This window comes from Musca domestica, unplaced genomic scaffold, assembly GCF_030504385.1.
Source record: "Musca domestica strain aabys unplaced genomic scaffold, Musca_domestica.polishedcontigs.V.1.1 6, whole genome shotgun sequence".
Taxonomy (NCBI): Eukaryota; Metazoa; Arthropoda; class Insecta; order Diptera; family Muscidae; genus Musca; species Musca domestica.
In genome coordinates, this window is record NW_026712363.1 from 25,020,272 (window position 1) to 25,044,807 (window position 24,536).

At 38.6% G+C, this 24,536-nt stretch overlaps 1 protein-coding gene across 1 annotated transcript; it reads right to left on the reverse strand.

Annotated features, from left to right (window-relative positions):
- Nucleotides 1–146: 146 nt before the first annotated feature.
- LOC101898081 (serine-rich adhesin for platelets) lies at nt 147–22,671 on the reverse strand. The gene is made up of 7 exons (XM_059129156.1): nt 22,538–22,671; nt 18,852–21,916; nt 15,291–15,991; nt 15,024–15,216; nt 6,680–14,943; nt 6,390–6,602; nt 147–5,041 (listed from the first exon to the last, which is right to left on the reverse strand). The coding sequence occupies exons 1-7, from the start codon at nt 22,547–22,549 to the stop codon at nt 4,719–4,721; spliced, it is 12,771 nt and encodes a 4,256-aa protein (XP_058985139.1). The 5' UTR covers nt 22,550–22,671; the 3' UTR covers nt 147–4,718.
- Nucleotides 22,672–24,536: the final 1,865 nt, after the last annotated feature.

Consider the following 24,536-nt stretch of genomic DNA (forward strand, 5'->3'; position numbering starts at 1 on the left):
ATAAAACCATGTTTTATTCTATAATTTGTTTGTGTTTTTGTAATTATAAACATTTTTATAGTATATTATAATATTTCATTGTTGTGGTATTTTTTTTTTTCTTCTTGTTGTAATAATAGTTAAGAATAATTTTTACAAGTTTTATGGGGGGGAGCGTATTTTTCGATTTCATTTACTTCGATTCAATGACTTAACCTAGCAAAAAGTAGTAAAACTAAAATTATATATTATTTCTTGCTATATAAAGTAGTTGGTATAAAGTAATTTATACTTTTTTTTTTCAAATTCCTTAAAATATACATTTCACAACTTTGCCATAGAAAAGAATGAAACAAAAAGTGGTGTAAATGAAAAGGTATGGGTTATGGATTAAAGGAGAGAGAGAGTGTGAGAATATGAGCAATGAAATAGTTTAATTTATGTCTAATTGTTTTAAAAAAAGGAATAAAACCATTATTCTTATAATCTAATTTAAAAACTGCAAGGATATTTCTTTTTTCAAAAACTTAGAACTATTTTCGGCGCTTGGTATTAAGTATTCACATGTCTGGGGGCAAGAGGGGAGAGAGAAGTTGATTTATAGGGGGATTTCTTCTTATTATTCTTAATTGTTTTTTGTAAAAAAGGAGTATGTTTTTTATGTATTTTATATATTGATGTGGTATCCAATATTTCGGTTTGTACTATTTTTTGTTTTCTTTTAAATATTAGTTTATATTTTTTATGTTAAAAATTATCATTATTTACAGCTTAATTTAATATTGAAGGATGTTTATCTTTTTTTTTTTTTTAAATAATTTTTTTTATTTACATACTTAAGAATGTATATAATAAAAAATGTTTAAAATAAATACTATATAGTAGGATTGTAATATTTATTTAAATTTTTTATAGATATTAAACAGTAACTATTGTAAGATCACCATCTCACCTCCACATTGGTTATTAGTTCAAATATATATAATTTTTTTACAAAAAAAATATTGTTTTTCTTGTTTTAATAAATGGAAATATTAACAGCTTCAAATAAAAATGTATTAACATATTCACAAGATTTTTATACATATTTTTCTGTTATCTATTTAAAATTATTTCATTATTGCTTCTTTTATTACAAAGTAAAAGTATTTTGTTAAAAAAAATTAGATATTTTATCTAAAAAAATTTCACACTCTTGGTTTTCAAATGTTGTTTTTCATAGTTTTGACAAATAACTTAAACAGATGGATGTTATTAAAAAAAATGAAAAAATAATTTTTTTGATCATTTTTTTGACGCCTGAAAGTAACATAAAGTTTCATTTTAGGCAGAAAGTTTTTAAAAACAATAATTATTCTACATAATTGTAAATAAAATAATTATGTTCAAATATCGTTCAAATAAAATTCAAATTTTTTGAACCACAATGTGATGTCTATACTCTGTTTGAAAATGTTTGTTTTTATTCCAAAAAAAATGTTTGTAAGTTTTAAAATTGATGTTATGACGTTTTTTGGTTCGTTTAAATAAGTTTCCACCGGACCATAGCAAAATATATTATCCAATGGAATGCAGAGCAATGTACTGTCCATACTTTGCATTTGAAGACATGTATTAAAAAATGTAAGGTTATGTTTGGCACCTTTTCCCAAACATTAACTATGCCAAACCCTGAAATTTGTTTTCATGGGACCAAGGCCTATATAAGGTCGGCCAGGAAAACTACTTTTAAATAAGTTCCCACCGGTCCATAGCAAATTATATTATCCAATGGAAAGAACAGCAATGTACTGTCCATACTTTACATTTGAAGACATGTATTAAAAAATGTAAGGTTATGTTTGGCATTTTCCGTCAAACATTGATAATGTCAAAGGCCTGAATTTTGCTTTCATGGGACCAAGGCCTACATAAGGTCGGCCAGGAAGACTACTTTTGACAAAGATTTGACAATAAACTTAATAGTTTTTTTCATTATTTTGATTTGACTCTCTTTGAATTGTGTTTTGGACAACAAACTTGGTTGGTTGTCAGATGGGCTTTCTGGCCAACCTTATGTAGGCCCGGCATGGGACTATTACCAAATATATAAACTACATAAAAGTAACTAGAATGAACTGTCTAAATTCTGTTTTCCAAATAAAATAAGAAAAATTTTAAGAAGTAATTTGAAAATTTTTCAAATGTCAAAAATCTTAGGGAGGGAATACATAAAGCTCGTATTTGGCTGGCTTAAGTCATCGGCTGGCTTCTTCGGAAATGAACAATATAGCCTAGGGCCAAAATCGAACAAAGTCAACCTAAAACTTTTTTGTTCCTCTCCTCTCACCCTTAGTTTCAAAAAAAAACCATATTCCAACAAAAAAATCATATTTTTGTATATTTTAATTTCTTTGTTCATCTACCGTTAGTTAATTTATAATTTTATTGATTCAAAAATTAAAATAAAAAGATTTTTAAGAATTTGAAAGTTTTTCAAATGTCAAATATCTTAATGTTTCAAAAAAACATATTCCAACAAAAAAAATGTTTGTATATTTTAATTTCTTCAAGGCCCTGCATAAGCAATTTGTGTCATAGGCTGTAGTAAATGTTCCGAACTTTATATACGAAATTTCAAACAAATACCGAATATCGGGAGTCACCGTTATATTCCGTTATTGAAAAATTTGGCTGAAATCATCAAAATACCGAATATCGGGGTGTATCTTTATATGAGGGCTATACAATATCGTGGATCTATTTAGACAATTCTCTTCCAGGGGGTAATGTACTCACAAGGAACTTCTTTTGTGGATTTTAAGACAATCCCATCGAAAAAAATTGGCTAATATCATCAAAATATCGAATATAGGGAGGTACCGTTATATGGGGGCTATGCGACGACGTGGACCTGCATACAAACATTTTTGTCATAGGTTATAGTAACCATTAACATCCCCCAATACGAAATTTGAAACAATTCCGGTAAATAATATTGCTGAAATCATCAAAATACCGAATATCGTTATATGGGGGGTATACGAAGACGTGGACCTCCATACAAAACTGTTTTTCATACCTATTGCGAACTTTAAATACGAAATTTGAAATAATCCCGGTAAATAATGTAAATAACGTTATATGGGGGAGGGGGGGTGATACGACATGGCCCATTTACGAACTTAACCTGCCTACTGGTAAACTATGCATGAATGCAAAATTTTAGCCTTCTATCTCAATTCGTTCGAAACATAGTGTGATTACAACAGACAGACAACAGACTGACATCGCAAGATCGCCTTAGAATTTTACGGTGTTCCAGAATATATAAACTTTGTATGGTCTATTTTGAATATTTCGAGGAGTTACAAACGGAATAACAAAGTTAATATACCCTCCATAGAATGATAATTTGTAAATGTTACCAATTACTTTGAACTGGAGGAAGTTGGGCACCAAACGTTAAAACAAATGAATAAATATTAACAACAAACCTTAAATGAGAGCAATATTTATCTACTCAAAATTATTTTTTTGCCTTCCCCATAACCAGACATATTTTTATGTTAAGAGCCCAAAACTTTCGATAGAACTTCCCGACAGAATTAAACAATTATAAACATAAGAAAATTTAAAGACAATACAAAGCGGTTCAAAGAAAAAAATCCATTAACATAACCAAACGAAAATATATGTAACCCTGGAAAAATCCCATTTGAAATAATGACTCAATCATGGCTTTATGTTTTGTTACACAATTCCAATATTTAAATTATGTTATTTGTTATTTTTGTTTTTTGTTGTTTTAAATAATAATAAAAAATTAAAATCTTACAAAAAAAGGGGTAATAAGAAAAATAAAAAAGAGAGTGTGTAGTAGGTGTGTGTGTGTTTGTTGTATGTATGAAAAAAGTATTACAGTATATATCTTTAGTAATAAAACTAGTTTAACGCAACTATACTAAATATCTCTCCGCAAGAAAACATACTAAATAAAAAAGAAACTATTAATAAGAATAATATTAAATGTGATAATTTACAGTTTTGTTTTGTGGGTTTGTTTGTATGTTGTGTATTTATGGGAAGGGGTAAGGAGGATATGGGTGGTAGGTAGAAATATCGTTTATACGATCTTCTAACGAATTGTATTTGTATTTCTTTTCTTTTTCTATGCTAATTTTTACAGAATTAAAAGAAAAATCATAGTAAGAAAGGGTATTATGAAAAACTAAAGATTATAAAACTTAAATAAATTTTAGAATTAAACATAAGATTATTTTTACATTATTCCATAAATGTATGTACAAGTGTATAGTATTTTGCTTTTCATTTTATAAACAAAAAATCAAATATGTGAGTGTGTGTGGGGTGGGGTGGGGTGTTAACTCGTTTGCGGCTAACCTTAGTTCTGTAACACATTTGGCAAAAAATATTAAATATTCAAAAATAAGAACAAGGTTTTCACCACACAAAGCTAAAACCCCTCTACGGTCCCAACTTCAGGGTGTATGTATATGGACTTTATGCAAGTTTTTTTTCATCTTTTGTATTTTAAAACAATCCCTGTATGTTCATTATGCTGTTCCGGTTTGTTTCCCAACAACCAAACATAAATCTCTCAAAGTAATATAATTTGGCATGTAACTCAAATTTGTGTTCGTAACTGAAATAGTTTTTGAGCAACTCGTTAGAACAATTTGTTACTAATTATTAATTGTTGAAGGGGGAGGGACGGCGGCGTACACAATCTCCTCTTCTTAGGCTATGTCCACGCTCTTTTTGCGTTCTAAATTTGTACTGCTACTGTTCTTTTCGCCAGTATTACTGCTACCACTGCTGGGGGCTGTTGTGGCCGAAGCCGTTATCACATGTTTGCCATGATGTTGATTCTGATGCTGCGGATGATGATGGTGATTTGTTGTTGTGTGTATGTAACGTTCGGGACTGGGTTCGCGGGATGAGGACATTGATGTTGATGTTGATGATATTTCTTCCAAACAATTATCCAAATAATCACCACCTCCAATACTGCTTGAAATACTAAGATTACGTTTTCCCAATATGCCCATGTCGTCATCATCTGAAAGAGGAAAACAAAAAATTAACAGATTTCAGATTAAATATTTTTCAAGGTAGCCAAGTTAATAAATATATAAAAATATCAATTTTTATTTTGAGAATTCCACGTTCTAGTTCTGTTTTAATCTACTGGGTGAGATGAAAAAACTGCTATCAACTTCAGACTGCTGTCATTTCTAAGCCACTCGTCCGACAACTGTTGAAATTATTCCAGTGACAGCTCATTATATTGTTTACAAGCGTACAAAAGCATTTTGGTGAGAATTTTCCAGAAAAAAGTTATTCGTTATGGAATTCAAGCGTGATAGTGGGATTTCTTTATATTTGGCTGGAAAAACACAAATGGTTATCGTTAGAGCACTCCAGCATTTTTTTTTTTTTTTGATACTGGTAGCGTAGCCCGACGTCAAGGAAGTCGACGGAAGAAAACAACAACATCAGCAGAAATGGTTCGAAAAGTAAAGTAGCGACTTGATCGAAACCCGCGTCGCAGTGGTCGAAAAATGGCTCGTGAGCCGAACATATCGCAATATTCCATTCGGCAAATATTGAAAAATTAACTCGGGATAAAAGCCATTGAAATTCCAAACAGTGCAAGAACTTACACCGCAACAGAAAGAAAATAGACTCAAAAGAGCCAAAGAGTTGCTTCGCTTGTGGTTGCTTCGAAAATGGTGACTTGCCGAATTTGGTTTTCTCCGATGAGTACAGCAAAGAGGTCAGCTGAAAATGTGCACCTTCGATTGGCCACCAGAACTCAAGCGCCGGCCATGGTGATGATGTGGGCCGCCATAACAGCCGATGGTTGCTCTCTGCTCGTATTAATCGACCGTGGCATCAGAATAAATGCCGAATATTATCTCGAAAATATTCTGGACGGTGTATTAAAGCCTTGGGCACGCAGACCTTGGACATTGCAACAGGTCTCAGCACCATCGCACTCAGCACGCGCCCCCTAAGAATGGTTAGAAAATGAGGTTCCTCGCTTCTTTTCCAGCGCACAATGGCCAACAAAATCTCCGGATACCAAACCGTTGGTTGGCACTAAAAAATACCAAAGTGTCGATCACCTCAAGCAAGCGCTTTGCCGGGAATGGGCCAAAATGCCGCAGAGCAATATTCGGGCAGCGTGCGACGTTTGAAGGCCATAGTTCGTGCCAAAGATGACCAATTCGAACAAATCTAAACTTATTCTAAAATTTGATGCTATTTCCGACACATTTTGCTTTCATTCAATAAAATTAAAAAAAATTGTAAAAATTATGGCCTTTGACTTTGTTGCAGTTTTTTATCTCACCCTTTTTTAAAACCCTACATTTTTTTACTAGTCATGATTTTCGAATACCTACCTCCTCTTCTAAATGAAAATTCAGTTAGACCCGTCGTTTCACTAAACGATGAATATCTTGAACGACTAACACCCAGACTTCCAACACCTGATCCAATACCAATAACAGCGCCAACTCCCAAAGCCAAGCCTTGTTTTTCTTTAAACGATTTCAAACGAGCACAAAGACTTTCTTGTTGTTTTTCCAGGAGTGTGGGTGCGGCATTGAATTGTCCTAGAACGGTAAAGAAAAATACAACAAAGTTAATAACAAAAAACAGGTCCAACTCATATCCCAGCCGTAAAACATACCTTTTGTAGAATCCTCTTCAGCTATGGAAGACGATTTCAAAAGCGAATCATTCAATAGACTGCTATTACTGGTGGAACTGCTGTTGCTACTGTTCAACGTATCGTAGGCATTTAAGGGTCCACCAGATGTCGATGATGAGGCAGTAATTTCCTTTTGTATTTGTGAATCGACGGATTGCGTTAAACGTTCCGGTGAATTCAGTGTACACTTGTTAATAACTGCCGGCGGGGGTAGTGGTGGTGTTATTGATTCTAGGGGTGTTGGAGGGGTGGTTGGTGTGGAAACTAGACTATTGCTTGATGGCATGTCATTTGTCGACGTGCTGCTGGTTGTGGTTTGCTGCATGCGTTTGCGATATTCATTTATTGAAAGTTTTCGTTTGGGCTGAGGTGGTGGTTCTGGGGCGGTCAGTTGTGGATTTAATCGCGGATCATGGCTTGCTGTTTTTGTAAGAATTTTCAAGGCAGGCGATGTTGATGCATTTAATGTTAGTGACGACAATGATGATGACGTCGCTGACGACAAAGTGCCGGATGCTGCTGATGATGATGAGGAGGAGTTGGAATTTGGTGTTGGCACCGGTGGTGCTGGCATTTCACAGCTTATTTCTTTTGTTAGAGAGCCCATATCTTTATTGGGTGTGTTGTTCAGGCCAAATAGGGCTGTATGTGTTACATAACCACCCAAACTATTTAAACTCTTCAATTTGGTGTCTAAATATTCGGAGAGTACACCTCCCGTGGATGAGACAGGAGGTATATTTCCAACTGCTGCTGCTGCTGCTGCTGCCGATGAGCTTGGTGATGATGATAGAGTAGTGTTTGGATTATCCAAAAGTTTACCATAAATGGTATTGAAGAAGGGCAAATGATTATTGGTGGCGGAAGTGGAAGATAGAGCTGCGACCGAAACAGAAGATGGTGATGAAATGCTGCCAGGACCTGCCAAACACGGATTAGCTGCTGAAGGGTGGGCTAACGGCGAATGCATGGCGTTGGTTACATGAACTGGAATGTTTTGTACTCCCGCTATTGGAGTCAATGGTAAAGAAGATGCAACCGCAGCAGGCGGAGGTGGGGTTGATATTTGCGCCAGAGTTGCTGCTGCATTGACAGTGGGAGGAACGGATGGATTTGGTGGAGCCAATAAAACATTATTAAAATGGGGTAATGTGGGATGCTCTTTTAAAATATTTATGGCAGGTGCCATGGCTGTCACTGGAGATGGTATTGGTAGCCTTTTCAGTTCCTCTGTGTGGGAGGAGAAGCCATGACTGGCATTGTTGGTTGGGAATTCAGAAGACTGTTGTTGCGGCTGCAATACTGCGGGTGTTGAAGATGATGATGACATATTCAGGGAAACTGATGATTTAGCTGAGGCGATTGTACCGGAAGCGATTGATACCGCAGCAACATGAGCTGGCGAAGCTGATGATGGTGGTTTCTTCTTATCTTCCTTTTCTTGCAATTTTTCTGCCGCCGAAGAATTGCCGCACATTGTAGACGTCTTGTGGTGGTGATTCTTGTTATGGGAATTTTTCGTTTCATCTTTTGATGATGAATCTTTACGTGCCTTTTTGGCAGAATTATGGCTACCGCCATTGCTATCTGAATCCTGTCTCTTATGCTTACCGCCGCTATTCACCGCTACACTGTTAACCAAATGCATATCCTTGGTTAGCTCCAACTCAAAATTCAATTGTTTTTTCTTGGTGGTGATGGTGGTGGGCGTGTTCGAACCAAATGGCACTGGGTGAGATGTGGTGGTAGGGGTCAACGATGATGTTGGGGCCCCACTACTGCTTGACGATGTTGTTCTCTGTCTTGAAGTTTTATCTTTGCCCACCTCAGAACTTTGTAATGCTGCTGTGGATAATAAACCACAATTAGAGGATGATAATGTTGAATTATTCGAAGATGTCGAAGAACCGGATGAAGATTTCTTCAAAGACTTCAATTTCTTTGAAGAAGACGAAGAGGAGGATGACGACGAGGACGATGACGTCGAGTTGACCACTGAATTTTTATTTGCCACTGCCGTTGAGGATGATATCTGTGACAACGAAGTTGTGGACGAAGTTTTATGGCTGTTCGACGAACTACTCGAGGTTGTTCGTTCCCTTTTGTGCAGCTTTGCTTTTTTCGAACTCGACGATCCTCCGCCTGTCGAAGAAGATGAGGAAGAGGAATTCTTATATTTTGAAGACGTTTTATCGCTTTTGTCTTTGCTGTGGTGGTGATGATGGTGGTTGTGATGATGATGATTACTGCCCGATGATGAGGAGGAAGAGTTACTGCTGTTCTTATGATTTTGTTTCTGCATATCATTGCTGACACTATTCAGGCAGGAGCTCATACTGATTAATTTCGATTTTTTATTTCGAGATTGAAGGAATAGTATATTCTCCTTGTGGAAATTGTGCAAACGTGCCTGAATATCATCATCACTTAGAGTGGCCTTACGATGTAGCGAAGGGGGAGTAGCTGATGAAGAAACTTGATTGTTGCTGGAAGTGGATATGGGTGGCGATGGTGTGGCAGGCGTAACTTTATCGGGTCCACCTGTAGAATAATTCAATGTTGTGCTACTATCAGCATCAACTTTGGTAACTTTCCTCGCCACCGAAGATGTGGATGAAGATACTTCTTCCGCAGGGGAGTCCTCCGTTTTGAATTTCTCCACCTTGATGACATCTTTCTTGGATGTTAACGAACTTTCAACCATGGATTGTGTTTCATCTTCTACTTTAATGTCATTTCCCATTCCAGCCTTTTTCTCTTCTTTCGAAGATGTTGCCGTGGTTAGGATGGTGGTAGTAGTGTACGCTTCCTCCAATTTAAATCTCTTCGGTTTTGGTTCTTCAGCATCAATTTCTGTTTTCGATTCCACGCTCTCCGTCTTTGTCGTGGCAACACCATCAATATAATCCAAAATCTTTGTTTTATTTTCCGTACTACTCTCTTCCTTTGGCAAAGTAATATCTTCTTTTCTGTTTTCCTCCTTCACCTGAGCCGATTCCTCGATCTTGATCGGTGAACGATAGACTTCTGTTACATTTATTTCCTGATGCGGCGGCATATACTTTTCATCCTCTTTGGATTCTTGTTTTAATATTTGAGGCACAACAACATCATCTGCTGCCATACTTTCTTCCTCCCGTTCAACATCTATTTTAACATCCTCATTGCCGCTGGTATCTTCGGGTTCAATTTTAACTAAATTATCTTCGGCTTTGATCATTTCCTGACCGGGGCTTGGAGATCGTAAAATATCAACATCATCTTCCTGATCATTGAATTCCGTTCCCATGTTCTCATCATGCGCCGCCTGCTGCTCCAGGTGTTCTTCTGCCTCTTCTTTAAATTCAGTTTTAATGTACGAACTTTCCTCAGTACTTTCTGGTGGCTCATGTTTTGTAACGATATCAGTTGGCTTGGAGTCATCTTCTTCACATGGCGTTGAGGTTACATCCACATCTTGTTCTGCCTCCAACAATTCAGTTGAGGCCATCATTTGTGGATTGGGAACATCATTTTGTTCACATTTCTCAACATCTACATCAACATCTTCTTGAGCATCCTCGAGAACATAATCCTGAGTTGTATGCTCTTCTTCCGCCTTAACAGGGAATGAAGGTGATGGATATACCTGTGATAAAGGTTGAGAGTTTTGTTCAACTTTTTCCTCTCTCGCTTCTTTGGGATATTCTTCCGATTGGTTGACAATCCCAGATGTTTCAGTTGCTACAATGGATGATGAAGTTGTATTGGCATCAATGGCAATATCGCCACCACTTGAATTAGAACTTGCCGCAGCTATACTTTCATCTTCCTCTCGATCATCAGTTAGCAAAAGACGTCTTTTCTTCAATGGTGTAGTAAAACCATTTGGAACATTATTCAGGGCTGGAGAAGAAGCTGGTGGTGCCGTTGTGCCCCCTTGCAACTGCTGCGAAGAATTACTGAAATTCGACTGAATTCCCGCCGCTGACATAACTAAGGGCGTTGTTGGTGATGGCGACATTGACATCGTAGATGAATTGTTACTGTTTTGAGCCTCTTCGTGGGTCTCTTCGCTGATGGCTTGGCGCAACCAACGTTTTTTCACCGACGAATTATTACTGCAAGTACTGACCTGTAAAGGCAAGTGTAAGTTTTTATGAGGCACTGCCGCTGTCTCAGTTGTGGAAGACTTCGTAAGCTCGCCACCATTGTTGTCACTAATGTCGGTGTGTTTAATGGACAAATCAACAGCTGGATTCGATAAAACTGCTGCTGCATACATTTGCTGTTGCTGCTGTTCATATTCATAGGAATGTTTAGTGGGTGGCGGTGTTGGTGGTCCACCCTCCGTCTGTTGGATAAACTCTTCCACACGCTGGGCAACAATACTTAAATTTTGGGGCATATCTCTATCGTGGGGCGTTTGTTGATTCGACTGATTGACATCGTATAAGGCAGCCTGTACCAAGGAGTCTAGACCCGTGGCGGCAGCGTGGGCGGTGGTTGTGGATTGTGGTGCAGCAGGTGATGGTGATATTTGTTGAATCGCTGAGGAAGAAGCTGGCGCCGATGTATCCTCTTCTGTTCTATGTAACCAATTGTTCATCATTAACTTCTTGGTTTTAGTTTGCAGGGGATACTTAAATTCAGCATCGTTCGCATGACCATCCAAATTCGTTTCCAACGGACCCACGGCAGCCTCAATTAGCAAACAAGCACTGCTTACATGGGACGGTGGAGTGGGTGGTGGTGATGCGGTAGCCTCATGAGAACTTAGCATATAATGTGTCGTTCTTTGTGGGGATTGAGGTTCTACTGCCTGTTGCGTCGCCGTTGCTGTGGTTTGAGGTTCAGTATTAGCCACAATTGGATTAGCAAAAGCCATTAGAAGTCCAGCTGCCTGATCTACATTGTTAGGTACATTGTTGCTCTCGCTACAGACGGGCAGACTCTGTGTCAACTTGGGACTAACTTCTTTCCTTGTCGAGGCCATAGTTTGTATGGGTGGGGAGAGCATTGCTGCACAACCATCCGATTCTGAGGTAATAGCGGCATCATGATCATGTGCAATACCACCACTGCCACCAGCACATCCCTCAATCGACTCTTGACTATTGATGCGACTTTGTCTGCGTTTTCGTTGATTATTATGCGAAGAACTTCTGCTGCCGGCCTTACGTTTCTTTTTTGCTCTCGTTGCCGAATGGGAATTGGAACGTTTTGTACCCGAACTGTCAGCCGAATCGAAGGTTTTATTTGGCGAAGTAGGTGTCGTATTGTGACTTCCACTTGAATTTTGCCTTTTTGCCTGTTTCTGTTCCTGCTTGCGCTGCTGTGAGCGTTCCATTTTTTCGATAGCCTTTAAAATAGCCTCCATTTTGCGATCTTCCCTGGACAGCTTTGGTTTCTCTTTGGGTGTGGAAGAGGAATTCGGTGTGGCAGAGCTAACGTTTGTGTCATCATTATGCTGCTGATCACCGCTATTATCTTCGGAAAAACTAGTGGTCCGGCCATATTTGGCAGGGGTCTTACGTCCTGGCTGTTGGTGGTTGTCTTTTTGCGGAGATTTATTCTGTTGAGGCGATGAAGTAGTTTCCATTGAAGTATGTAATTCTTGAGAAATTTGAAGCGTTTCTTGCACCTCAGAGGATTGAGGGTTACTGGAATTGGCGGGTGTTACTAAAGTATCTCCCACATTTGTAGCCCCTCCTGTTGTAGCGGCCATAACAAGTTGTGGTCCTTGGGAGTGTTCTGTTATTATTGGGGTGGTTACCGTATGATTTGCCTGTCCGGCACAATTCAAGGACTGCAAGGCCGTTGCTGCAATTGATGCTTCGGGGGATAGATCTTGAGCAATGTGTTGATGGTGTTGCAAAGAATTTGGCAATTGTGGTTGTTGTTTGGTTTGTGGAGATGTTAATTGCGGTACCTGGGTTGGTGGTGTTTGATGTTGCGTTATCAAACACAATTGACCCCCTGTGCCAGTAGCCTGTGGCAATTGGGGTTCGGTTGCCACCAAATGATCCTTCGACATTTCTTGAGGAATCAATACCGCTGCTGCTATCGTCGCCATATTTTGAGGTGGTTGTTGTTGCTGCTGTTGCTGCATTGAGGAAAGTTGTGGTGATTGCAGTGCCACTTGAGGAATAGCTTGCTGGGGCCCAGCAGCCACACTTGCTTGTTGTTCATATTGTTGATGCAGACCCTGCTGCTGTTGCGGCGTCTGCTGCATATCGGCTGTTAGAATCAATGGAGTAGGCAGGGATTGCATGAGTTGTTGTTGCTGCTGCTGTGGCACAACCTGCATTGGCTTCAATTGTGATTGTTGCTGTTGTTGTTGTTGCAGATGTGGGTGAGACTGTTGTATGGGCGAATGCATATGTGGTGTTGGTGATGGTATAGATACAGAAGGCGATGATGATGATGTACATATACCCGAATCCGAATGCATTAAACTTGTCAGCATCGAGGAGGAGTTTGACGATGCATTGCTCAGGTTACTGTTACACGAAGCTGTCAATGGCATGAGACCATTATTGGCTGCCACTGTTAGAGAATTTTTACCTCCCATTATTACCGGACCAACTTTTGTTGTCAACAAATTATTGTTGGGACTGTTAAGACTTAGCGCCACCGTTGGAGTGGGACTACTGTTGTTGATGTTACTTTGCGCCGTGGACAATAACTGATTGCCCACTCCCATGTTGCTATCACCACTTGAGGATGTCGAACGATTACGATTGAGATTTTGCTGATTGGCTTTTCGTTGTTTGGCCGTTTGATTGCCCGAACTGCTGCCACCACCACTGAAGGATAACGATTTTCGTCCCGATTTTGCCGCCGGCGGCAATTGTGGCAGCGGTGGTCCAAATATACAATCCTTGCTAAGGCCACAGGCACATGGCGTACTTGTGGGTTGTATAATCATGGAATTGGACTTTTTATTTAACACTGCGTGTAAATCGTGTGGCTCATGGCGAATTGTAATCTCTGTCGAATTCCTGATGTCCGTTCGCGAGACTATGAATAAATGGATGGTACCCTTTTCGAATAAATGTTGTATTTCAGCATTTGGACGGCATGACCTACGCACAAATCTAGCATCATTGCCATATGTACGAGTGTCGACACATATTTCCGGACCCTTCATTAGCGCCGCTGGTTGCGGCGGACTTAATTGAGCAGGTGTGGTGGTTGTGGTTACACTACCATCTGGATTTATGGTGGTTGTGGTGGTGCTTGCGGGAGATTGACTTGATGCTGGTGACAATGCCGATTCAGCGGCACCTTGCAGCTGATAGAAAAATATGTAACGACCCGGCATTCTGTGTGGTTTATAACTATTAAGCTGGTAATTATTCGGCGGAGGACAATTCATGTTTACCGAAGTGTTTTGAGTTTTATATTGGGTGGTAAGCATGTACTTACCCCTCAACTCACATATCGGGGTATTCGGTGGTAAATCCATGGTACTAACCAAGATTCTGCCACCGGCATGAGGAATTGTCTGGACCTTAGATTCCAGGTTACCATTACTGTACTCCTTGAGTAGGGGATTTTCGGTATTGACAATACTTTGCAAAAGTAATGGCTGTTTGGTAATGGCATGCAGGCGGGCTCTCAATTCCGGGGAATAGTGATTGGTGACGGCCTTTTCATAGTTAGTTTTCCACTGTTCCATGAGGGCGGCATGTTTTTCTGCCGCTGTCATATTTCCACTACCACAGCTGCCATCATGACCGCCACCTCGCTTGCGTTTTGTGGTCTTTTTGCTTTCTTTACGGCCTGATTTCCCACCGCCAACAGCGCCTGATGCCGCCGCAGTGCCGCCAACACCTGATAATTTATCAGATTTTTTCGACTTTTTACCAGATTCCTTTACCTTCTTGAGCATTTTTGCACCTTTCTTTAGAGTGCCACCAAGTTGATTTGTGGCATCATTTAGATTTGTGGTACCCATACCAAAGTTTCCACCACTAGCAGTTCCCAGACGCTGTTGTCCCGCTAAAACATCTGTCATGAGATTTGATGAGGCATTTATGCCACCACTGATTGCAGTACCAGCTGCACCTTGTGTACCAGCGGCGGCGGCAGCAGCCGCTGCTGCCTGGGCCATCAACTGTGATTGTTCTCGTCGTTTTTGCAATTGCAGGGCACGAGCTTGTGCTTTATCCACTTGACGAGGCTGACATAATTCACATAGGTATTCATCGGGTATGTTTTGGCGATCAATGCCCATACAGTCAACATGTTGCCAGGCGCTGTGTGATAGGAAATAATGAGAATTAGTTATGATATGAAAGTTATGGGGGAAATACATCTCCCCTCTGACTATACTTACCAACACTTATCACAACATATCATATAACCATCATCATGGGTTAAATCACATATACAACGGGTAACGGAATCATCTTCCGCTTCGGCTTCAGGAGCTGTTTCAGTTTCCTCGCCGGGATCAATGTCCCCCAAGGCTGGTCTTGAGTTATTACTTATGGCCGAGTAGGCATCATCATCCTGCTGCAGACGGGATACTAAACAAAAACCAAAAAGGAAGAGATTAAAAATTATGAAATTTGCGGACGTTACCCAATCAGAATTGACTTACATTGTGAACTGTACATAGGATAAGCTGGTGTCGATGAGACTCCCATATTACTATTATTGTTGATGTTGTTAGTGTTTACAACCACTGAGCCCGCCGTTGCAGTGGCCACAGCACCTATACCACCCAATGACCACTGTTGTTGCTGACCAATTCCTGTCGAATTCGTTATACTCGTCGATGTGGGTGTCTGCTGAACTGCAAATGTTGTTGGCAATTCCAAAGGCATACGATTGACATAGGTATGATCCAATAATACAGCATGTAATATTTGCAAACGTATATCATGAGTTTCTACCAACAAGGGTCGTATTTCTTCACCAATAATATCGTCATCATTGCTATTGGAGGAGCCACCGGCGCCTGATGCCGCCGCCGCAGCTGTGGACATGGATTTTAAAGCTCCCAGTTGGATTGGGGATTCTAACAAATGTGTAGCCGCAGCTGAGGGTGTTGTTGATGATATCGAAGGTGATCGGGGTGGTAGTGAAGAAGTACTGCTGCTGTTATTGGAGACCACAGTATTTAGAGATGATAAGGATGCCGATGCAGCTAAATTCGTTCCTGTTGTTGCTCCAACACCAACTAAAGCGTGTGGTGAGGACGATGATGATGAGGACAACGGCGACGACGACGACGCCGATGAAACAACATTTGAAGTTGTTGCTAAATTGCTATGACTACCACGCAGGGAATTGTGATTACTATTATTGTGATAATTGTTGTTTTTGTTGGTTTTGGACATTGTTGTTGTTGTTGTGTTGAAGGTGGTTGTGGTGTTGGACATATTGTAATTGGAATATTGGAGAGAGAAAAGAATAGTAACATTAATTAATGAATTGTTGCTGCTAGTTGTACATGAAAATGATGAAGAACAAGAAGGCGAGATGGGAGTAATGGAATAGAGGGGGTTTGGTGTTAAAGGAATAACAAATTCGATTAATGTTGTTGTTGTTTTTGAATTGGACGCCAATGAGTGGGTATGACTTGTGGCTTGTGTTGGAGGAATTGCTGCTGTCACAATGCCACATTTTTCTTGATAATCTTTTAAACTAATTACACACGTTTTTTTTAATGGAATCAAAACTAAACATGCAGCCTAATAGACGTTCGTGAGTGCTAAGGGTATCAAGAATATATATACTTATAAAGGAGGGAATGTAAGTTATACAGAAAAAAAAAACATTTATAGAAGAAAAAAATAGTTTTTTTTTTTTTTTTTTGTCATAAAAGAAAGAACAAAATTTTGAGGTTGTTTTTTTTTTTTTTTAAATTAGTAGTTAATAATAAACCAGGAAGGAAAGGTATGCAGCAAAGAAATCAAGAATGTAAAAAATAAATACATATTTCAAAACAAAAAAAAAAATTAAACAAGTAAAAAATCTGTATATTTGAATACCCTCCACCATTTGGAACAAATTTGGCAATTCTCAAAAACAATAAAATTCTGTTTAAAATCTTAAAAATACCGAGTGTAGCTGTTATATTAGCATCTATATGCAACATGGACCTGCATAGGTAACTTTTGTCATAAGCCATTACAATATTCAAATGCGTAACTTAAAAAAAATCGTTTAATAATGTAGCTAAAATCATCAAAATACCGAATATGGGGGCTATACGAAGACGTGGACCTGCACAGATAATTTTCTGTTTTAGGCTGTAGTATCCATTACGAACTACAAATACCAAATTTGAAGCAATTCCAGTGAATAATGTAGCTAAAATCATCAAAATACCGAATATCGGAAGGGGTCGTTATATGGGGGCTATACCAAAACGTGGACCTACATGGGCCATTTTCAATACCAAAAGTCCTGAAGACATTATATACATTTGAGTAAAATTTTATCAATCTACTTCAATTCGTTCGGAAGCTAAAGTGATTTCCACAGACGGACGGAACGCTAAATCGACATAGAATTTTATGCTGAACAAGAATATATGCACTTTGTGGGGTCTAAAATGTATATTTCGAGGTGTTACACACGGAATGACAAACTTAATATACCCTCCGTACTATGGTGGAGGGTATAAAAACTGAACTTGTGAAACCTCCATCGCCGCCATGGGGAAGAAACAATCGAAAACACAATACTTTCTTAAAATATTGATGGCTCAAACGACTTTTGGTCCGATTGACTTCTGGTAAGATAGGTTATATTGAGATGTACCAAGTCTGAGTGAAATTGTAGATAAATTTCGCGTTTTTTGAGCTTTATGAATGTTCAAAATTTTGACCCTTAGTGGGGGAGGTACCAGATATATTCCATCTTCGCACCAGACCTTGGGTAAATAAAAATATTGTGATGTGTGTAATTTGAAGAGAACCGGATGCTTATTCCTTGAGAGTTCCTTGAGAGTTTTGTTTATTCAAAACGTTTACCCTTTGTGGGGGAGGTACCAGAACAAATGGTCTGATATCTACCACCCTTATAAGAGATCTTGTGTTGATGGAAATATTGAGATGTACCAAGACTGAGTGAAATTGAAGATAAATTTCGCGTTTTATGAGCTTCATGAATATTCAAAATGTTGACTCTTTGTGGGGGAGGTACCAGAAGGAGTGGACCGATATATTCCATCCTCGCCCCAGACCTTGGGTTAATAAAAATATTATGATGTGTGTAATTTGAAGAGAACTGGATGCTTATTTCGGATTTTACGATCGTTATATTTATTCAAAACTTTGACCCTTGTTGGGGGAGGAACCAGAAGGAATGGTCGGATCTCTACTATCTCCATAAGAGATCTTGTATTTATGGAAATATTGAAATGTTCCAAGTTTAAGCGAAAACGGCGATTAATTTCGCGTTTTATAATCTTCATGACTATTCAAAATTTTGACCCTTTTTGTGGGGGAGGTACCAGAAGGAGTGAACCGACATATTCCATCTTCGCACCAAGCTTTGGGATAATAAAAAATATTGTGATGTGTGTAATTTGAAGAGAATTATGAGAATTATAATTATTCATAATTTTAACCCTTTTTGGGAGAGGTACTTGATGGAGTGGATCGATATTGCCCATTTTCGCACCTCATCACTGATGTAAATATTAGGATTTGCAAAGTCGAAGCAAAATCGGATTGTCCTTTCTCTTTCTGTGCAGTAAAATATTTTTTTTTTTTCGAAAATTTTAACCTTTTGTGGGGGAAGTACCAGATCGACACCAAATGCCCTGAAACGGATTTGGTTCAAACAGACCTATGGTCTAAGACCGTTATTTCTATGAGGCACGTTTTGGCCGTATCAAATTATATATACCCTCTCTCTAGCCATATGGCTGAGGGTATAATCATAGCTATGCTTTATTCAAAGTAAGTACTCGATGCTTTTAATTACTTTTTCATAAATTTAATATTTTTAGTCAGATAACTTTTTAAGCACCATGGTGGAGAGCTCTTAAAACGATTTAAATGTTAATAACAAGGGAATTGGACATAGATTCATTCTCAAACAAAAAATATGATTTAGATTTGAACAAAAGATAATAATCAGGAATTGAAAAATTTGAAAATGGTTGTTACAAATAATTAATAAAATGAAGAAATTTTGTACTCACTTGACTTTATAATACTCCGAAGATTTTCGTGAAATTGAGGATTCATGTAGCTTGCGTTCCATTGATTGAGAACGCGAACTGGGTGCACTTTGCGTTGTTACACGTGATGATGATAATGAAGATACAGCAGCAGCTGCTGCTGCTGGTGATCCAACAATACCGGTGGCTGTCATATTTCCCGAATGCGGTGTTATGGTGGCCATACTACCACTATTGGTAATATATGATGTAGTGGAGGATGTTGAGGAGACTGCATACTGATTGGGTGATGCTAATGGATTTTGGGACACCTGCGACGTCTGCTGTTGTTGTTGTTGTTGTTGAGGTGAACCAATTACAGTCGGATACAGGGTGTATTCACGGGGCGATAATAAAATATTCGAATGATTGGTGGTGGCGTTGTTGGAAATATTCTGCATATGATGTGATATTGGCGATGATGACGACGATGCTGCTGCTGTTAACGAGCCTTGTGATTGTGTTAAGGCATTTGGAGAAGTTGTAGAACTATGTTGTTGCTGCTGTTGTTGTGGCGGAGGAAACATATTGCTGCTATTGTTGTTGTTGTTTGTGGGAGATTTCTGATAGACAACAGTTTGATGCTGCTGCTGCAACTGCTGATATCTTTGATTGATGAAGGATTTTTGTGACATACTCTGCAATATACGTGCCGATAGTTCATCGGTCATTTGCGTTCCATTGACCATCATAATATCATCGTTTAATTGCGAAGCATTGGAGGAAGCTGTAGAGGATCCATTGTTACTATTAGATGTCGTTTGCATGCTTCCATGTTGTTGTTGCTGCTGTTGCAAAGAAAAGTTGCTACTTGCTTCCATCAAATTGTCGTAGCTTTGATGATGTTGCTGCTGTTGTTGCTTTATTTGTATTTTTTGTGGTGTTAGAGGCTGCGTCACTTGCTGCTGCTGCGTTTGTTGAATTATGGTGCCTTGGGCATTTACAAACTTAATATTGCTATTGTTGTTGTTGGTGGTGGTGGTGTTGTTGCTACTGTTTGCAGATGATTGATACTGTTGCGGCGTTGTGGAATTTGGTATGGCTGTTTTCTGATGCAACTGTGTACCGGCTGGCAATTGAGCTGCCACATTTGTTGCTCCTGCATATTTGGAATTTAGTTTATTGGATTTTGTTGTAGCCATTGCACCACCACCAATAACCGCCGCTGCTGCTCCTGACGCCGACACTGATGTTTTATGATGATTCAAATAGGTCGGTTGTTGCTGCTGATGCAGAGGGGATTGTTGGCCACCAATTATACCAACATTACCACCACCACCAGCTGCAGCAACACTAGTATTGCCACCAATAGAACTTTGATGAAGCTGTTGTTGCTGCTGCTGCTGCTGTTGTTGTTGGTGGGGCAGTGTTGCTATTGCCACAGCGCCAGCACTGTTTATAATAGCATTGTTGTATTGTTTAACAAATTTCGACTTTCCACTGCCCTTGGTGTGATGCTGCTGCATAGATGAGGAGCCCAGCTGTACATTAGCGGTCGATTGTGTTATAAAAGTTTTGACACCTTGCGCCGATGAGGATCCATGCAAATTTCCCAATAGTTTACTTGATGCCGTATTTGTCAACGACGATGACGACGAGGAGGAGGATGAGGAAGATGTGTTGCTATTGTTCATTCTTAGTGTACCACCTGTAGATTTCTTGATAACATTACTGCTGCCTGTGATACCCAGTGTTGTTTTGGAGCCTGCCACATTATTTGAAGTTAAAAATTTATGTGGTTGTTGCAATACCATTGTCTGAGCTGTGGCAGCGGCGTTGTTGGTCAGTATTGCGCCACCGCTATGGTTGCCCATTAGTCTAGATCCAGGGCCACTGTTGCTGGTTGTGGTTCCCAACAATTGCATATTTCGATTACCCATCATACTAATCTTGGGCTGACTTCCAGTTCCAATCATTCCAGTAGTCTGCTGCATATATTGCATATTTGTGGTTTGTTTCAAGGGTGTGCTCTTAAAACTGCCAAGACTACTAAGATTTCCCGTGGATGCAGAGGATGAGGACATGGTAAATTTTGCTTGTTTGTTGACACATCCACTGCCGCCTGGATTTGCATTGGGTGTGGCGTTATACAAATGTTTGGTATTTACAAAATTGATGGTTTGTCCCCCACCGCCAGATGGAGTTTGAGCCGCCGCCGTTGTCCCCTGTTGTTTGGATAATACGGTTAGATTGCTTAGCAAAACTTTGGATGTGCCTGAGGCGTTAGAAGATGGGGCACTGGAATTCGGTGTAGTACCCCCACCGGCACCACCACCAGCAGCTGTTGTATCAATGATCATATTTCCGGTAGCAGCATCGGTACTGACAATTTTGAAAATTTGTTGTTGTTGTATAACCTCTCCGCTTGCTGATATCATCATGTTGGTGGAAGAGGGGGTGCTGTGATTTTGTTTTGTATGGATTTGAGCCTGCTGCACCTGCTGATGTTGCTGCTGCTGCTGCTTTTCGAGATATTCTTCAGACACTTGTATCATATGGGTTTGGTGTTTGTGTTGCTGCTGGCTCGACGACAGTTGAGTTTGCTGTTGTTTTTGCTGTAAATGTGGGTGTTGCTGTTGTTGTTGTTGTTGTTGTTGTGCTGCAGTCGTTGTATTGTTAGACAAATGAACTTGCTGCACATGTTGTTGTTGTGTTGGCGTATGATGTACAATTTGCTGCTGCTGTTGTTGACTGTTGTTGTTGTTGCTACTGTTATGTAAAGTATGTTGAATTATATGCTGTTGCTGTGGGATTTGCTGTTTATTCGTATGTGGCATGGGCCCGGCTTTAATAGCTGGTATGTGTAAATATTGTGGTTTTGTTGCTTTCGTCGTCGTCGTCGTCAAGGACGCTGAGGAGAAGGTCAAGGTTGACACTGACGTTGTTGTCAATGATAAAGATGATGACGACGTTGTTTTTGTATGCAATCCTCCTTTTCCTTCGTCGTCGTCTTTGCCTCGATCTAATTGTCTAGACCGGATTTGTTGGTGCTGCTGTTGTTGTTGTTTCTGGTATAAAGGACCAGGAGTATTTGACGACGATTGTTGCTGTTGAGACAATAATTGTGAATTGGTATTAGCTTCATAATATTCTAAATATTTTGTTTGGTATTCTTGTTCTGGCAATTGTCGTTGCTGTTGTGCTTGTAAGGCTGTTGTGGTACTAGTATGAGAATGATTGATACGTTGTGGATGATAACTACTATTATGATGAGGGTGATGATGCTTATATTGTGGATGAAGATGATGATGGTGACGATAATTAGTGATGATACTGTTATTTGAGTTAGTAGTACTGGCTCTGGTATTTGAAGCAGTGTTTGGTTTCTCAACTACAATAATACCCGAAGACGGCACGGGCATTATTCTTGTGAAGTATGTATAACGAAACTGTTATAAAATCCTCTTTGTTTTTAGTTAGTATCAAAATTATGCAGAAAGAGGAAGCAGATTTTGAGTTTGCTTTAACTTTACATTAATTTACAAAATGTTGTGTTGTGTCACTTATTTTTTGGGGGCGATCTAGAACGTGATATCCATTAAAAACTTTTTTTTTTTCTTAGTTAAAAACACAAACACACACACTTTGTAAACTAATGCAATTGATTAACGAAAGTTATCGTCAAATAAGTAGCTGTGCTTAAGTAATTCACAGTTTATTTTGCTTACAACAATCAGCATTAGTACATTATGTTCCAGTGACAAAGTTCGTTTTGGTTTTTTTTATTTTGAACAAATCCAGATTTGGATTTGAATTTGCGTTTTTTTTTTCTGTTATAAACAAAATATACTGTTATTCGCACAAATACGGTAAATAAAACAAAACATATCATACCTTTTTCTAACTCCTTGAAAATATCGAAATTTAAATTCCCGTCAAAACTTTGCACGGGATTCTTGCAAGCGTTGTTGCAGCTGTTCTCTTTTATCTCAGCAAAATAGAATTTTTTTTTTTAGTTTTTGAATTTTTTTTTCAGTTTTTTGTTTTATAATTATTTTTTAAGTTTTTTCTTTTCGTCTTATACTGCAATCTCTGTTGTAGTTGTAGTTCTCTGGCCTTTCTTTTCCAAACATATACTTTCTTTATTTATCACTTAACTGTTATCATGATTTTTTGTGGCCCCAGATTTGTAATTATGACATTTCCTTTGTAAATTAATCGTTTGCATATGAATCTTGGCGTAAAAGTCGTGAGGATTGTCGTCGTGACACAAGCCCTGGTATAGCTGCTGTTGTGGTTGGTCCTTTTCCTGTTGCTGCTGCTGCTGTACACAATATAGTGGCGGGCCCCCAAAATCATGGGGGCTTAATTCAAAGCAATAGTCCTTATTTGAAGCTTTTAGTAAATAATTTTTTAGTTGAGTTGATCGTTGAATACACTTGGACAACATTACATTGTTAGCCATCACATCAATCAACATTACTTTGGAATTGAATTTAATTTTAAATTTTATGGATTTTAAAATTTTCCGTTTTGGGCTGCTGGGGCTACTATTACTGCCAGTTATGCTGCCGCTGTTGTTGGTCGCAGAGTATTTTGTATTATAAGCTTCTATTGTGGTAATTATTCGTCGCTTAATACAATAATGTCGTTTACGTTTCTTTGGTTTCCTTTGGAAACGTTTACAACAATTATTGTATGATTCCACGACGATCGTTGTTTGTTTAAACGTTTTCTCACTCGAAATATTTTATGTGTATTGAGGGGGGCTTTCAGGACGACTTTGTGGTATTTATGAGGCGGCCACAACTATTCAATCGCTGTTATAGTTCGTAGCTGTTATTACTCCTGTTTTTATTTTAACAATATTACTGTAATATGTTTAAATTTCGATTGTTATCGTTGTTTTAGTCACAAACTGCAAAGAAAGAAAAAAATAGTTATTAGAAAGATTATAATTAAACAATTGTTTTTAAAACATCAGCTTCAAGCTACCCTAAAGGCATGATCGACAAGATCTTAACTATTGATGCCTAATATGTAAAAATTCCACAACATTTAATCCTTTCCTAGAGCAGAGAGACAAGGCTTCAATAGACCTCATTCTTTGTGTCAATATGTAGATACGGCAATTTGCAGTTACTTGATTTTTACGAAAAACATATTTTATAGCTGTACTAATTTATTTCTTTGAAGCATATAACAGTTTATTAGCAATTAGATAATAATTTTCAATAAACCTTAATGTTTAATGCATTTTTTCTCGGTTAAAAAAATGCCATAACGGCAAAATGGTGTATTACACTATGGCATGTCTGTCAAGGCACCACAAAGTTGCCATATTGTGTTCATTGTGTGCAAAATGTCAAAAGGAATTAAGAAATGGCAATAGAAGGAGAGGGCAGTGAGAGAATAACTATGGTTGCCCGTCAAAAACGAAGTTTGGCATATGCATGCAAGAGGAAAGAAAGAGAAAACGACTAATATGTTGTCGAATGTCAACAAAACACTAGACAAAAGGAAATCACAAATAGCAGCTTAAAGAATAAATAGAAATAACAAAGAGAGAACTAACAAAACATACATAAAAAATTATCGATTCCGGGCAAAGAAATACAACAAAACGTAAATAATAGAAATTTTCCCATCATAACTGAATGAATATGTATTAAAAAGAAGAAAACAGTGACACATACACACAAGAACGCATAATGTCAAAAATAAGAA

What these genes read in the sequence shown, in the direction of transcription:
- LOC101898081 (XM_059129156.1), bottom strand. An exon ending in TCCTATGTACAGTTCACAAT is followed by an intron (nt 15,217 to 15,290) that starts GTAAGTCAATTC and finishes GTTTTTGTTTAG; the next exon opens with TATCCCGTCTGCAGCAGGAT. An exon ending in ATTTTCATTTAGAAGAGGAG is followed by an intron (nt 5,042 to 6,389) that starts GTAGGTATTCGA and finishes TTCCTCTTTCAG; the next exon opens with ATGATGACGACATGGGCATA.